Source organism: Pavona decussata, unplaced genomic scaffold (assembly GCF_977016875.1).
Source record: "Pavona decussata unplaced genomic scaffold, jaPavDecu1.1 SCAFFOLD_175, whole genome shotgun sequence".
In the NCBI taxonomy this organism is placed as follows: Eukaryota; Metazoa; Cnidaria; class Anthozoa; order Scleractinia; family Agariciidae; genus Pavona; species Pavona decussata.
Genome location: NW_028145586.1, coordinates 2,599,975 through 2,615,999, shown reverse-complemented (window position 1 = coordinate 2,615,999; position 16,025 = coordinate 2,599,975). Strand labels below are relative to the sequence as shown.

The 16,025-nt window shown below is 40.9% G+C and overlaps 2 protein-coding genes across 5 annotated transcripts in view; one reads left to right on the top strand and one right to left on the bottom strand.

Annotated features, from left to right (window-relative positions):
• The window catches only part of LOC146463666 (tyrosine-protein phosphatase Lar-like), a 90,331-nt gene extending 80,902 nt beyond the window's left edge, over nucleotides 1-9,429 (top strand). For all 4 annotated transcript variants that reach the window (XM_085084084.1, XM_085084086.1, XM_085084085.1 and 1 more), the window contains 9 exons: nucleotides 40-348; nucleotides 2,899-3,278; nucleotides 3,924-4,211; nucleotides 4,649-4,919; nucleotides 5,058-5,395; nucleotides 5,905-6,030; nucleotides 6,473-6,624; nucleotides 7,429-7,564; nucleotides 7,888-9,429. In XM_085084084.1, the coding sequence (XP_084940210.1) occupies nucleotides 40-348; nucleotides 2,899-3,278; nucleotides 3,924-4,211; nucleotides 4,649-4,919; nucleotides 5,058-5,395; nucleotides 5,905-6,030; nucleotides 6,473-6,624; nucleotides 7,429-7,564; nucleotides 7,888-7,962 (2,075 nt within the window). In that variant the 3' untranslated portion in view covers nucleotides 7,963-9,429. The remainder of the gene's footprint in view (nucleotides 1-39; nucleotides 349-2,898; nucleotides 3,279-3,923; nucleotides 4,212-4,648; nucleotides 4,920-5,057; nucleotides 5,396-5,904; nucleotides 6,031-6,472; nucleotides 6,625-7,428; nucleotides 7,565-7,887) is intronic.
• A 1,983-nt stretch (nucleotides 9,430-11,412) lies between these two features.
• LOC146463665 (ankyrin repeat and SOCS box protein 16-like) lies at nucleotides 11,413-13,248 on the bottom strand. The gene is made up of 2 exons (XM_085084185.1): nucleotides 12,582-13,248; nucleotides 11,413-11,989 (listed from the first exon to the last, which is right to left on the bottom strand). The coding sequence occupies exons 1-2, from the start codon at nucleotides 13,101-13,103 to the stop codon at nucleotides 11,612-11,614; spliced, it is 900 nt and encodes a 299-aa protein (XP_084940311.1). The 5' UTR covers nucleotides 13,104-13,248; the 3' UTR covers nucleotides 11,413-11,611.
• Between the last annotated feature and the right edge of the window lie 2,777 nt (nucleotides 13,249-16,025).

Sequence of the window (16,025 nt, the reverse complement as noted above, 5' to 3'; positions counted from 1 at the left end):
TGTTCTAAAACTGTTGTTTATGTTGCTTTTTTTTTCCAGCGGTCGAAAAGTATCTGAATGGAAAGCTAGACGATAACACTGACTACGCTGTCTTTCAACGGTCCTTTGACAAAGACGGTGACTATGAAAATGAAGGATTTATTACATTTACAACCCATAAGGACCACACAGGAGCGATCGCCGCGGGAGTCATAGTGCCGCTAGTGATAGTGGCGGCTATTGCAGCCGTTATTTTCTATTATCGTCGTCGACAGGACCGGGAAAGAATAAATGAAGGAGAAGATATTGAACTGAATAAGTCAAATCGCAGAGGGACAGTCTCTAAGCTTTTCCGTCGATCAGGAATTGGTAAGTTGTCCCCGGGTTTAAAACACGAGCAGCAGTGTTTTATCGGGATTTGCGCCTCGTGGTTTTAGACCCGATAAAACACGTGCTGCGAGTTTTTTGAACGGCTTCAAAAACATTCCTGGAAAAGCGTGTGTCAAGAGAGTTCATAACAATGATGCTTTTGTGAATGTTGGAAGTTAGCATACGAGAAAAACACCGTATACTAATAAGGAGGAGGTTTTATCGGGTTTTAAAACCACTGCACGTGATGTTTTATCGACCATTTGATAGGTCAATGGTTTTATGAATTATTAATGAGTTTTTGAATGCAACCTTGTTCCCAGCGTCCCTCTTCTTCGGGAGGGGAAGAGGAGAGACCCTGGGAGCAAGGTTGAATTTTGATGTTGATGTGGTGCGAAATTGACACAGGAATCTCAACAACAAGTAGTCAAACACTTGTGTTGCGCAGCAAATCTACAAAAGCATTGTCGTACTTGCTTTAACAAGAAGTTTCACTATAAAAGGGCAAGCCCCTTGTTCAAAGGTGTGAATGCAAATTTAAACGCTGTTCAGTCGTGGTAAGTTGTTGTCTCAAGCGTCCTCAGATTCGGTTTAATATATAACAGGGTTTATCCGAAAACTAAGCCAATTTGTAAGTAAGGATCGTATAAAAAGACACATGTTGTTTGTTAGTTTTACGCTGTGATGGTTGATTGACAACAAGGTGAGAATGGCCAGGCAGGGCCCCTTTTATACCGGAATGTCCTGTTTAAATTTTAATTCGAGTTTGCGTTTGAGATTAACAAATACGAATTTGACAAACTCAGAACGTTGTTGGAGTAGTTCACGAGACTAGTGCTGTTTGTCGCTAACAGTTTCACATGTTAGCAAAACTAATATTTCCCACATACCGCCTCTTACCATAGTATATTCTGGGCCCAGATGTTCAAAGCACGATTAATTTAACCCAGGATTAGTGTGAAGTTTGATTCCAGTCTAATTGCTAATCGATAAAGGTTTTTCCACTTCAGCTTTGACTTGGAAGACCTTAGATAACATGGACCTAAACCAGGTTTCAGAGCCCAGTGGTTTTCGCGCAAGCATGGGTTTACTGGGGGGTGCCCATTCTCGCGGGCTCACAAACTTGGTTGAAGTACTTGTTATCTAGGGATTTTCTTTTGATTTTGACGTTTCTTTAATTTCAGGCTAAAAATAGCTTTCAGAAACAATTTCAACGAGCGAGATAAAAACCTCGGTTAACTTTTAATCGTGGTTTTTCCGGGTTTTTCGTTGATCGGCTTTCGAACAACAGGGACCAGTATACTGTCAAATCTTTCAAATATCTCATACCCGCTGCTTCTCAAGCGTCAGTTCCTATCTTGACGATCCTCCGGCATTAAACACTCTGTGGTGAATTGATAGAAAGATGGTTAATTTATGCTCGGTCTCTCTAAGAGAGACTGTACATGAATTAGTTCGTTTTTACAATCTGGTACGCTTTCGACATTACTGACTCCAAGCAGTATACAGGGCGAATGTCGTTCTTTGTTTGGGCTGCAAGACGCGCTGAGTTGCTTGGTTCATATTAACAATGGGTATAGTGGGCGTAGTGTGGGTAAGGTGTATACTAAGCTTCGTCTAAAAGGTCTTTTCTGTGATCACACGCTTAAAAAATGTGCCATACTCAAATTTGTATTTACTGTTTGTTTCTGCTGTAAGTGGGCTATTTTTTTAATTTACTTTCACGCTACCTACAGCGTACATTGCAATTTCCTCGGCATGCATGCGTTTTTTGTCGGTACACGATTCAAGATCGATATGTGGATATGTGGTATATGTGGTGTCTGTTTAAGTTAAAGCGGAAAACAAAAAGGCTAGGCTTTGGAGCGCTGAAAACTGCTGTGAGAAAAGCAGTCAGGCATTTCAGGGATACCCCTCTCATCAGTGTGTTGTCCAAACACTGCTGAAAGGGTTATCCCATCTGACTGTTTGTTATGCATTTTTCAGCGCTCCAGACTTTGAAGTATAAAGAGGATTATTCACCTCGAACCTGAGTGTCATCAACATTGTGTCCTATAGACTTGAAGTGCTCTGCGACGGGAAAAGCTTTAACGCTTCAGGGACTTTGCCAAAGTGTTCTCGGTTCCCCGGGTCCCCGGTTCCCCGGTGTAGATTTTGTATTCATATATTGCGCTTGAAACGAAGGTCAACGTGAAATTTACACATCGTCAATTGCAAGGGATGGTCCGTAAGCAAAAATGGCAGTCCGTACTAAACGTAGGAACTATCAGCATCTAGCGCTCGCGTTACCTTGATCAGTGGTAATAAGATGCACACTCTGTATTTGGACCATAAATAAGAATGACAGTCCTTGCAAAAACGTGCGTATCATTAATTGCAAACTGAATGAAGCTCTGTTTCAGTGCGACGGTAGGCAGATGGTCGCAGATGTTTCAACGTAAACTGTTAGCAATCTCTTTCTGGATAGTTAAGCGGGACTATTACATCTTTCTTAAACGCTCCACTTTGACTGAATTGGAAACGACATTTGTTTTTTCTTGTTTTATACAGACAACCCTAACTACACGCCGGGAGAGACGATTCCTGTGGAAGAATTCGATGGTCACGTTCGTCGCCTTCACGCCAATGGTGACCTGTTGTTCTCTCAAGAGTACAACGGTCTTCGTCCTTCGGCCAACTTCACTTGGAACGCTACTCTAGCACCGGAAAACAGACTCAAGAACCGTTACAACAACATCGTAGCGTACGACCATAGCCGAGTGGAGCTTAATCCAGTAGTAAACGTCCCTGGCTCGGATTACATTAACGCTAACTACCTTGATGGTTATCGCAAAAAGAAGGCCTACATCGCTACCCAGGGACCCCTCCCAGAGACTGCAGATGATTTCTGGAGGATGGTATGGGAGCAAAATACAAGAACTATTGTTATGGTGAGTAGATCGATCCGTAGTCCCAATAATTCTTCCTGTGCCGCTGGAGCTTTGCAGTAAATAGTTTTTGTGCTTCTTTGGCATGAAGTGGAACCCTTGCAGTTGGAAACGTAAAATCGACCACAGCGTTTTACGGTGTGTTTTATAGGTTTTGCCCACAATTGACTTGTAAAATCTTTCCAAGCTATCATCCGACATTTTTTTATACTGTACGAAGAAATAAGATATTGATCACTGGACTTTCATTTGGTGGTAAACCAAGACAGTATTCCTTATAATTTATGGTTCTCCGGCTCATCTTTACTCTCTCCTGACTGCTTGTATATGTATATGCTTTACTGCAGTCATAGTTTGAATTGGGTTCTGGTTTAAGAACCTGTTTGAGTTTTATGTTACTTTGTTTAGATTTAGTTATTGAATCTCGGACAAATGGAAGTAAACTGAATTCAACATCCAACCATTTATTTTGCTGTGCAATTGCAATAGAATATTGAATAAGTTAAGTTACGCAGAACTGAATAAGGCAAAACAAAATACACAGAATAGCTACAGCTTATCTTGCTGAGTAATGAACATACATTTATAAAATCACCACTGCTGCAAGGTAGAGATTCGCGTTGATTAGTGTGATCTATCTCCTCGCAGGTAACAAACTTGGAAGAACGAGGTCGTATTAAATGCTTCCAATACTGGCCTTCAGACGGCAGCGAAGCTCATGGTGACCTGCAAGTAACACTGACAGAGACAGTAGAGCTGAGTGATTTCACCATCCGCAAGTTCTGTGTGAAGAAATCCAACAGCAGAGCGGAGCGAACAGTGAATCAATACCATTACACAATATGGCCGGATCACGGTGTTCCTTCATGTCCCACCTCTGTCCTTACGTTTGTTAGAAAAGCTTCCGGTGCAAATTCCCCTGATGCTGGTCCTATGGTGAGTATCCTGAAATCCTATAAAATCTCCCTGGGTCCTCGTTTATCCCCCCCCCCCCCCCCCCTTCCCTGTGTTGACGACAGTCCTGTCATAAGACCTCCATGTGTACTTTTCTTTTTCCCAGTCCTCCTAATGTTGTTGTCATGGTGAATTCCAATCCTTCCATTCCTTGTTTGAGTCCTGGAGTAACTTGACTTGTAGCCAGCAAGCAAGCTCTCTGTTAGGTCAGCCGCGAAAGGATTATGGGCGATCGAAGCGAGCCGCGAAAGGATTTGGGCGGGGCCCACCGCGTCCGCGCCACGCCCCCGGCCCAATTCTCTCGCGGCTGACCTAACAGAGAACTTACTCGCAGGCTGCTTGACTTGCAGTAAATTTCCCCGATTTGAATACGGAGTAGTTTTCCCTTTAAAACCTTGGCTCCAATTTTTCGTTTTTAGGTTGTTCATTGCAGTGCTGGTGTTGGAAGAACCGGTACTTTTATTGTTGTTGACGCCATGATACAGCGCATAGCGGCAGAGAAAACTGTGGACGTGTTCGGGTATGTGATGTCGTTACGGTGTGACAGAAACATCATGGTGCAGGTGGAGGAACAGTATGTTTTTATTCATGAAGTGCTACTGGAAGCTATTCATTCCGGATACACTGAAGTACGAGCGAATGACCTTAGAGTTCACATTAAGAGCCTCATGCAAGTCAATCAAACCACAGGTATGCCTGTCTTTTTCTTGAATTAAGCTAGAGGAAGGGGAGCTCGCAATACTTCATACTAGTACTACAGAAAATATACAATCGTAGTAACCAGAGTAGCCATGATGTTGACATGTTTCGTCTGCATTACTCTATTAGGTCAGTCAGAGATGGAAGAGGAGTTCACCCGCTTAGGACGGGGAGGCGCTGCTCCACAGTCTAAATTCCAGGCCGCCAACATGCCGTATAACAAGACCAAGAATCGTTACGCAAACGTGTTAGCGTTTGATGACTCGCGGGTGAAGTTGAGCGTAATTACTGGCATAGAGGGGTCTGATTACATCAATGCTAACTTCGTCGACGGCTACATGTTGAGAAGGGCATTCATTGCCACTCAGGCTCCTATACCGGATACTATTCCTGATTTCTGGCGCATGATTTGGGAGCACGAATCTTCCACAATTGTTATGTTGTCTAAAGAAACGGAAAGCGGCAAGGTAGGACAATTCAGCCTTAGCGTTGAATAAGACTTCGGCTGATAAACAGTTCCATGAATATGTTTAATAATATATTTAACAGCAATTTTGCGAAATGGAGTCTTGCACGAGATTATGGTTGGCAGTAGCGGGACTGGAAGGTCTTGGGGCTTAGCTGTGAAAATGTTTTATGAAGGTCCAATGCGTATTCTAAAGTATAGTGGTAACATTTTTCGTTTGTGTCGATCTACTCTTTCTTCCGTGTGTGTACCACAGGGGGCACTTAACTGTGTTGTGTCGTCTAGAGATGAAGGTCTTCTGTCGATCCACCATACTATTATCGTCTACGTGCAGATGCTTTAGCTGTGATTAGAGATTTACAAGTGTAGTCTCAGATGGCGCACTTGCTGCGCTGTCTCGTGCCTTAACACATAGTTTATTTTGCAGTTAATATAGTAAAATGGTTCTGTTCCGTTTTGTTGAACGATAAAGATGTTGTGTTAATCTTCCCTTTTCTTGTATACGTGAAGGTTAAAGTGCACCGTTACTGGCCAGCAAAACAGCCCGCCAATATCGGTACGTTGGTGGTGGAGATGACGAACGAGATGGTTTATGATGACTACACCATGAGAGAGATAAAACTCACCAATACAAAGGTGTGTTCTTACTAGCCGAGTTTACGAAACTCTCACACGCTGACAAGTCGAGGCTGAAAACTAGAGTCTATTTGCGTGCGTGCGTGCATGCGTTTCTTTGGGATCTTTTTGAAGATCATTTGTTTTACGTCATTAGTTGATCACAACGCCGGCAAAATCTTTCTGTATCCCTGTCCGCCTCTCATCCCTCTCCCCGCAAGGGGCGTTCGGCCGTATTTGAGGACTAGTTCTCTTTAGGTAGTCCACTTTCTTCTCTCTGCAAAAACCAACATTTCTAAATTCCAACTCGATCTGGAAAGAGTGAGAAATGTGCCATTCTAGCTAGTCTTAGATGAGCGAATAGACCTTGCTATCTGATTGTGCTGTGATCTGTAATGCTAGTTTTTCGCCAGCAGTGTAACGGAAAATGCATTAAAGACGTGAATGTTGTTTATTACAATAGGAGAGTGCCTCTCGAGTTGTTCGCCAGTATCATTACACTGGATGGCCTGATGTCGGATCCCCAGAATCCGGCACCGGATTGATTGATCTCATTGGTCAGGTACAAAGGTGGCAACAACAGTCCGGAAATACCACAATCACCGTGCACTGCAGGTATTTACAAATGGCTTGTTACTGACACTATTGCACTAAGCGACCACTTAAAAGTTAGAACTGTTTCGGGTCGTAGTTGTTTTAATCCCAGATAGAAACGACCTTCCAAAAATATTGAATTTCCTAATCCATGAACACAACACAAAGGCTCTTGACTTGTAATCTCGAACCTTCGAGTAAACTAGCGGATCACTTTAAGTACGTCTAATCATTGTCAATGATGGGACTTTACTTCTTAGCGTACGAACAATACTAGAGGCCAGTATGTCATTATGCAGTCCGTTATTCAGCTTTTACAGTTTCTTATTTACCAGGGCCCGGTTGATCGAAAGCCGATTAACGTTAATCCACGATTAAAAGTCAACTGAGGCTTTCATCTGGCTCAAAGGCTAGATTGAAGCTAATGGTAAAAAATAGTTCAAGTCAATAGCGAAGAAACGACAATCTTTTTTAAGAATCTTATAGTTAAAGTTGAATCAAAGCTTAGTACGTTAACCAAGATTAGCTTTATTGGCCTTTCAACAACTGGGCCCCGCGGGAGACTAATGAAAACCTTCGAAGCACTTCTTTAGAGTTTTAGGCTTAAGGTCAGCCGATGTCTTCTAGAGGCACCGCTAAACAATGTCTACAAAACCCAAGCACGTTTTGAAGATTTCTGAAGAACATTCATTCTTATAAAGATGACTGTATTCAATCCGAACTTTTTCGAACATTACCGAGATTATCCGAACACCTCCGAAAATGCTCCGAACTCTTACAAAATATGTTTAAAGTATGTAACATTTTGGTTGTTCTTTTAAACAGTGCTGGTGTTGGTCGCACAGGCGTGTTCTGCGCTCTTAGTGTGCTGATTGAGCGTTTGAAGAGTGAGGCTGTGGTGGATGTTTTCCAAACTGTCAAGCAGTTGAGAGCTCAGAGACCTGCCATGGTGCAGACCAAGGTAAGAAGTGTGTCTTCTTTAACAGAGTCAATATTTCCTGACTCAATTTCAATACCTGACGCCTAAGTTAAGACGGATTGAAGTCTACTCCCTGGGTCCAAAATCGTAGGAAAATACAGTGAAATTTTATGCCGGTTAAAAGAACATTTCAGCCAATATTTTCACTTATCGATCGGAGGCCCATTTGTTGCATTTTTTCATACAGAGAGGTGTCTCGAAAAGTCAATAGAAAATTACTGGGGAAGGGTGTGGAAAAATCCCCAATATTACAATAAGAATTCTGTTATGTAAAAAAGTGTAACTAATGGGATATTCTCTTTTAGGATCAGTACGAGTTTATCTACTACGCCCTCGGAGAGTATTTGGACTCTTTTGATGCCTACAGTAATTTCGAGTAATTTCAAGGAAATACGTAAATAATCATGGGGTGGGGAAGGTAAAATTGGGAAAAGAAAGCGAGAGAAGAAAAGAAAGAGGAACTCCCAGCCCCCAATTTCCATGATTTATCTTCCCCCTCCCATTCAAGCCCAAACTGCGGTTTCTACGCAGGCAAAGAAACCTGAAGTTAAAACAATAAAAATTTAAATAGGGTTAAAATAGAACAGTTTAATTCTACAACTTGTAATTGCCCTTTGTCAAGTGTAAACGCCATCGGCGTATTGATCACTCAAATTAGTCCAGTTGATGAACGAATGCATTTTTTTTTTGTTAGCGTTAATGTCAATGTAAAGCAAAATACGATTGGAGCTAGTCTTAGTACATGTACGTAGTCAGAATCAAGGTCACAGAAAGATGCATAATGAATGATTTTTTTTTTCGAACATACTGCTCGTCAGAAGTAATGAATCTTAGTGGTTTTCGCATAGTGACTGCATATTAAGAAATGTCATTAGAATTATCAATTCAATCCAGCAGTTTTCAGTTTTTTATTAAGTAAATCGCGATCGTCGAAAAAAATTAAAGCGTTAATTACATTATGTATAGGTTTTTCAAGGAAGTATTTATTAGGATGAACATTGTTCGATTCTTTAAGAAATTAGTGACTACCGTACACTGAGGCTGCTAAAGCGGCCTTTTGACTAAGCCGCGTATTTTATAATACGCGGCTTTTTGTAATAAACAAGCATTTATAAATTGTTTACCTGTAGACACTTCGTATTCCTTAAAAGGAGCTGAAGTAGAAAATGTTGATTTATTAACGCAAATGATGGTATTTTGAGTATACCTATACAGAACGGTTGTCAATTGATTGTCCACAGTTGTTTACTGGTTATGCAATTATTTTGCTTGTTATTGTGGCCGAAGTTCACTTGATCACAGATCGACCAAATCTGTGCCCGTGGTGTTTAAAGCGATTGAATCAATCAAAAATTAAAACCAGTCATGATTTATGTTATGCACGTTTACCCGCGCTTTGCATCGGTCGCAAATTTTTGTATTGAGTGAATTAAGATTGGCTCACAGTTACTTGCATCATTCGTGATTGGTCAGTTGTGATGCAGTTGGTGTTTGTCTTACGACAGTTACTTGAAAACCGTTTTGTACACAAAGTATTCATAACAACACTGAATATTTTTCTACACTTAACACAAAAATATTTTGTACTTTTTCAATTAAGCACGTATACTTCTATTCATAAAGCAGTAAAAATCGGCAGTGCCGTTTTGTAGTCTGTAAGTGCTAGTTTGTATAGCGCGCTGAATTTATGATATCAAACTAGAAATTTAATATGTAAGCCGGCAGGGCCGTGGTTTCACGAAGCGCTGTGTAAAAACATAGATAAGAGTGAATCAGAGCTATATATTGTGCTTAGATTGATTCAAAAATAAAATAAAAACCAATTTGAATTATTTTTGTAAAGTAAAGATAGTGTCGTGTTGTTAATAAAACATACTCCTTCGTGGTTTGTCCTCAGATTTACCTACCAAAAACGAACGAAGAAACGAAATTTAAGGAAAGAACAAACGCCTAAAGTACGAATAATTAAATGCCGCGAATCGTCGTTCTTTAAAATTGTGAAATTTTCGAGTTATCACAAAACTTTCCCAAAGGGTGCAATGATGTCCCTTGGAGCCGTTTTCAACTGAGTGTCCTTTCTTTTTAGCTCAATCGAGTTTGGCACTGGTTCATAAACCATTACATTCCCAAAAAATTACAATAGAGTCCAATTCAGTGGCGGCTGTATATTTTACACAATACCATGCGAGCCTAACACAGCCGATATGCACAAAGAAAGCTATATTTTTTGGCAAAATTCGTTCCGGTAGTAACAACATTGGTTATACTGGGTTTGAAGTTTTTAGAACTTTTCTGTGCTTTGTGGTGAGCGAATAAGGGTTTTCGCTTGCGAACGATTATGGGTGAATGTACCAGTCGGCATCTCTTTCGGTACGGTGGATTAAAACTAATCGGCACACCTTTTAACCACCGTTGGCTAGCCTTCAGCCCTACAGGCTTTGTGTGGACACCTCAAGCCCGTTCTTAGCCTCCTTCGCGGACGCTCTTTTGGCTCGTCACGCAATCTTTTCTTCTTTTGGGGAGGAAAGATTGCGTGACGAGCCAAAAGGACGCCTGCGAGGGTGGCTAGCGCGTTTTGGGACTTCGCTTGGACAACGAGGCAAGAGAGAAGGCCTAGGAGCTAGACTGTTTTGACATCAGCCTCCCAACTCCGCTCCCTTCCCTCGGTAGTTTAGACACGCTCCCCAGATCGCGCTCGCTTTTAGAAACCAAGATGGCGGCAGCTCCATCGAAGCGTACTGGTCTCGAGAATCCCACGGAAAAATAGGGGGACTGTGAACAGTCTAGATAGCTCAAAGCTGATAACTTTTTTGTGAGTCTGAGTTTACTAAATCATTTTATGATTAAAACAAAAGAATGTGCAAAATTAAATGAACAGTTTTGCTGGTATGGAGTCTGTTCATTTAATTTTGCACATTCTTTTGTTTTACTCCATCTCGTTTCATTTTATGATTTACTAAAAAGAAGGTTCCAGGAACCATTACGCGAATTGGTTTTCTGGATGTGACCGTTCAAACAGTCAACACTCCGCACACAGTGCCGATTAGTCTCTACATGCTTCAATTTACAATAGCTTCAAAATTTTTTAGTAAATCTTTTATGTAATATGTCAAAAACGAGGGCGAGTGCTTTATCACGGGTTCCAAATACTGAGAAACAGATGAAAGCACGAGGCCGCAGGCCGAGTGCTTTCATCTGTTTCGAGGTATTTGGAACCCGTGATAAAGCACGAAGCCCGAGTTTTTGACATGTCTTCTCAAATGAAACAATAAGGAATTAATCTCATTAAAATGCAAATGTTTGATCTCAGATGAAAAACATGTTTCATCTCAGATGAAAAACATGTTTCATCTCAGATGAAAACCTGGTGGTGTTTCATCTGGTGTTTCATTGGGGTATCAAGATTCATCCACCTGACCGAAATGGAGGTCATTTATTGGCTTTTGACTGCATGAATTATTAATGAGTTTGAGAATAAGAAATCACACAGAATCAAAAAAACTTATCTTCTTTGAGCTCTCGAAAGAAACCCTTAGCTTTAATGGATTTTTTTTTTGTACATTCAACTCCCTTTATTGCGGAAACCATCAAACGTCTGTAATGGGCGGGGATTTAGCTGCTGTCCGTATTATCGGCGTTGTCCGTAATAGTGAGGTATCACCAAGGCGGGAGTTGACTGTAGTTGCTTCGAGTTTTGCGCCCGAATGTTCGAAAGCCCATTAACATTAACCCCCGAGATTTTGATCTTGCTCAGTCGGTGAAAATGTTTTTATAAACTAAGTTGAAGCTAATGGTAAAGGAAAGTTTAAGTTCAAACTTGGGGACGAAAATCTTTTTGAAGATTCTTTATTGATTTGTAATTAAACTCGAATGAAAGCTCACGTTAACCCTGAATTACCTTAATCGGTCTTTGAACAACTGAACTCTGATTCTGACGCAAAGTCTGCTTTAATTGACGAAAGTAACTGGTAGTTCGATTTTGGCCTACGACACTCAATTGAAAACAGCTGTATAATGCTTGGCAAATCCCTAGATTACGCTTGGAAGTGTTTTGAAAAGTATTTTGTCTTTAAGGGGCTTGGGGAGGGGCAAGCTTTCCGCTGAATCCTTGAGGTTCGTACCTAGTCTGTCGCGTATAACCAACAGACAAAAATGTTCGAGTCTTGGAGGAGTCCTTTGCAGCTTCTTAAGAAAATTCCTTACTTCTTCACTGTGAGCAACTTGAACAGCAGTGACGTTGCCATGGCTACGAGATCTGACATCCGCCCCAGCTGCACATAAGAGGACCGCACACTGTTCTCTTTCGCAATGCATGGCTACGTAATGCAGCGGTGTCGTGCCTTCGCTGTCTTGCACTCTAGCATCGGATCCAAACTTCAGTAGCAGTGCTAACGTGGTGTAGTGAACCTTCAAAACGACACGAATCGAAAAGAGGATCATTTTAGTTTAAACAATCGGAAACTTTCACCATCAGAGAGATTTTTCTAATTCAGATGACAAGCACCAAGTTAAGGAATATATGTATGCCACCTGGTAGCTACCAGAGGGACAACAAAAAGTACGAGTGGACGACAAAAAAACAACGACTGGATGACAAAAACGTACAAGCGGTCGTCTAAAAAGTATGATGTCCGTCAAAAGAGTATGAGAGGACGTCAAAAAACTACAAGAGGGCAACAGAAAATAACGAGTGGACAACAGAAACGTACAAGAGGACGAAAAGACAACGAAAAAGTTCAAGATGACGACAAAAAAGTATGAAAGAACGACTTTCTACAAAATATCTTCATTTTTCCATACTCGGTACAGCAGACTCTTTCGTTACATGCATCTGCAGTCATCGCGAATTGCAGATGGGAATGAAACATTTTTTCCAGATGGAGGTGGTTGGGGTGGGAAGTGAATGATCAACAGAAGTGGGTTTTTTCATTCCCAATTCCTAAACCCGAAAACTATATGCTTCTGACAGAGTGCTTAACGCTCTCTCCTCGTATCTCACCTTTAATCTTTCACGAATTCGGATCCCAGATCTCGTTGCCATCTGCAGCGGTGTTTCCATAGAAGCGCTCCGCGCATGAACATTAGCGCCGTACTTACAAAGGACAGCTACCAATTCCGGATAGCCATGTAAAGCAGCAAGGTGAAGTGGAGTGTACAGTGTGTATTGAGTCGGGTTCACGTCACAACCAGACTCCAGAAGGAGCTTCGCGCAGTATGTGTTCGCTCCTTGAACCGCGTAGTGCAAAGCTGTAAAACGATAGCAATCGGAGAGATCTAGTGTTTCTTTAGTACAGTTGATGCACAGTAGTTTTAGACTGTTGTAGACACCGTGTGAAGCTGTAACATGAAGTGCGGTTCGTCCATACATATCCACGCTTGCAGAAATCGTAATATCCCGCGATAATAGTTCGCCGAGTTTATCTGTCTTGCCCAGAAGAGCTGCGTAATGAAATTCCGGTAAACCTCGCATATTCTTCGGCAGATACTCAAACGAAAGTTCACTAGCACGATTCCTAATCATTTTCCAACGTTCAACAATATTACTGAATCGGTTAGGTTACACGATCTTTAACCTTTTTAAATTCATCTTGCTTTCCTTTTCAAACACGCCTCCACAGTAGGACACAGGAACGTTAACGGTGTTATTGATATCGCATTTTTTAAATTCAAACGCGCCATCTCAGTTAATAGAGCGCGCGCCATTTTGTAACCTTAAGGTAAAAATTCAATCCATGACGCAAGAAATGTTAAGGGTTGAATTTCGAAAATGTTAAACTCACCGTTCAATTTTTTTTATCCTCGATACATCGACGAGTTACTTTTATTTGCGTGTATCGTTTCCTTAGATGTTTGGGAAGTAGAGTCTACTTTAACGTTTCCTTTCTCCGCTGGCGCGAGCTGATCGCAAATATCACACGGCGTGGCACGCGACACGCCTTGCACATGCAAGGCGTGGCCTGACACGTGGTGCATCATTTTCTTTTTCTTTTGCCGCGAGAAATGAATACGAAGGAAAACAAGATCTAAGCCAGGTCTTTTGAAATCCCCCCAAAAAATTAGGCGGAAACAATAACTCTAAAAAACTTTAAAAGCGTAACAACATATGGAATTTTTGTCCAATTTGAAGCTTAATTATCACAGAAAAATGCTTGGTCACCCCAGTTTTCTTTTTGGATTTCAATAGCCCTTGCTAAAATCTGCGTTTCCAGTAAAGTCAGAAACGGCACAAAAATACCTCTGATTTAGAAAGCAATGTCGTTAAATGGGTGTCCACCCAAGAGCCAACAGACACAAAGGTGTCTGCCTTTACAGCAAGGTAAGTCTTGGAGGTGTCTGTCTTTAAGGAATGTTTTTGAAAGGTTTTGTTGGAGCAGTTTTCCTCCTAGAGGAATGTAGAGGTGACTGTCTAAGAGGGGTGTATGTCTCAGAGGGTTACCTGGTTTAGAAAGGTGTCTATCTTAGAGAAGTGTCTGTCTTAAAAACTGTCCATCTTACAGAAGTGTCATCATAGAGGAGTGCCTCTGTCAGGGAGCTATGTCTTGCCTTTACAGTCAACCCAGGTCATGCGTGAACGATATTTTTGAAATTTGAACGGAGTTTTGAAATTTACATGTCAGTTTTGAAAATCGCCATTTCCCTAGCTTATTGACGGTATAAAGCTATGAATTTTTCTTTTCACTGCAAAATTGAATATTTCAAGAATAAAAATTGTTTCCCAAGTATTTTGAATCTTTTTTTTCAGTAAATGCGTCTTTTTCGGAACGATTTCCAGAGAAATGTCCCAACATTCCATTCACAAGTCGGACATTACAAAGAGAAATTCGAATGTTCATTTCGTTCTTGGAAATACTGTTCACACGTGACCTGGGTTGACTGTAAGGGCTGTCTACCTTATATGGGTATGATTTAGTGGGTGTCAGTTTTAGTAATGCGTTTGTCTCAGATACGTGACCATGAGAGGTGCCTGCCTATCAGGGGTGTCTCGTTTGAAAATATCTGTCTTAGGGAATTGCCACCTTTTGTCGAGTCCACCTTAAATGGAAATATTTTATCTATAAGAAGGGGCTTTCCTGTGGCGAGGATGGACGGTTGAACAAAATCACTAGTAATAAAAGAAATCAATGATGCTGTACAAAAAGTCATGGTACTTTCCAATCTTTATATACCGCCAAAATGAACAAAATTTTCCAATACATATACACGATTAAAAATATACTTTTTTCCATTCCTTAGAGAATAAATAAAACAACCTAAACTATTGTTTCTATCGCCCCTAATGCACACGCCATCAGCCAGACAAAAAAATCGAGACTGGGTTGTTCAAAAGCAACTTAAAGTTAACTCAGGAAGAAAAGTTTAACTATGTTCCTCTCTCCGTTCGGCAATAAAACAACATCCAAAGTTGATACTAATCCTGTACTAAATTAGAATTGCTTTGAACAACCCAGCCTACCTAAGTGAAGGAAACGCACCAATTTCCAGCGAGAAAAGATAATTACACAATATTATACAATGTTTAAAGAAAAGTGTGCAGTGCGATTGGTAAGATTGAGTTACGTATTCTGTTCCATATCAAGGCTATGCTTTATCAAGTCTAAATGATGTACAACAGCCTACTTCACAAGTTTTGAGCACCTGAAAGTCCTGTTTTGAACACAAGCATTTTATAAAAGAAAGAGTAACCTTGCTGCCTGTGCATTGTTTAATTGATATACACCACACGCAAGAAGTGCGAGAAGCACTCGCCTCTGCCTTGTGTTTCTCTGGGCACTTCTGTCATGTTCTGTAAAATTCCAGGTCATTGTGAAGAATCAAATCTTTCACTAGCCATCTTTTTCAAGACTTCTTGGACTTGCAAACAATCAAGACTCAAAGATGGGCATATAATTCATGGTAAGGTAAGGGTGACTATATGGAGTTAGGGTTATGTGGGTGACTATATGGTACCTTACTATGAATTACTGAAAAATAAATTGGTACTGCAAGATGCAGAGCCTCTTATAAACTAGACTGCATGACCTGGAAGATTTTGCACGACCCATATTCACCACTGTGGGGGCCAGTAAATAAACTTGTGAATAAACCTATGTACAAATCTTTGACCCATCATTATATGTCAGCAAGTGAGGCTTGAATAGCTTATTTATTGTTAAATTGAAGGGATGAGAGCATAACCATAGTGTGTCGAATTTTAGGCTGATTGTTTGTCTTGCTCAAAAGTGGATGTGGCCTTCATATTTTGTCAGAGAACATAATAATTTACACCCTGTGTTTTTTTCCTGCTGGTTTACAGTTAGTTTTCAACAAAAACAAGGCCAAACTTTCGAGTCAGCGAAATTCGACAAAGGACAGTTATAAACTCAACCCTTCAATATTATATAGTGTATACATTCTATAGTTTTATTGATAATAATTGAAGTGCTGGGAGTACAGCTATCGTACA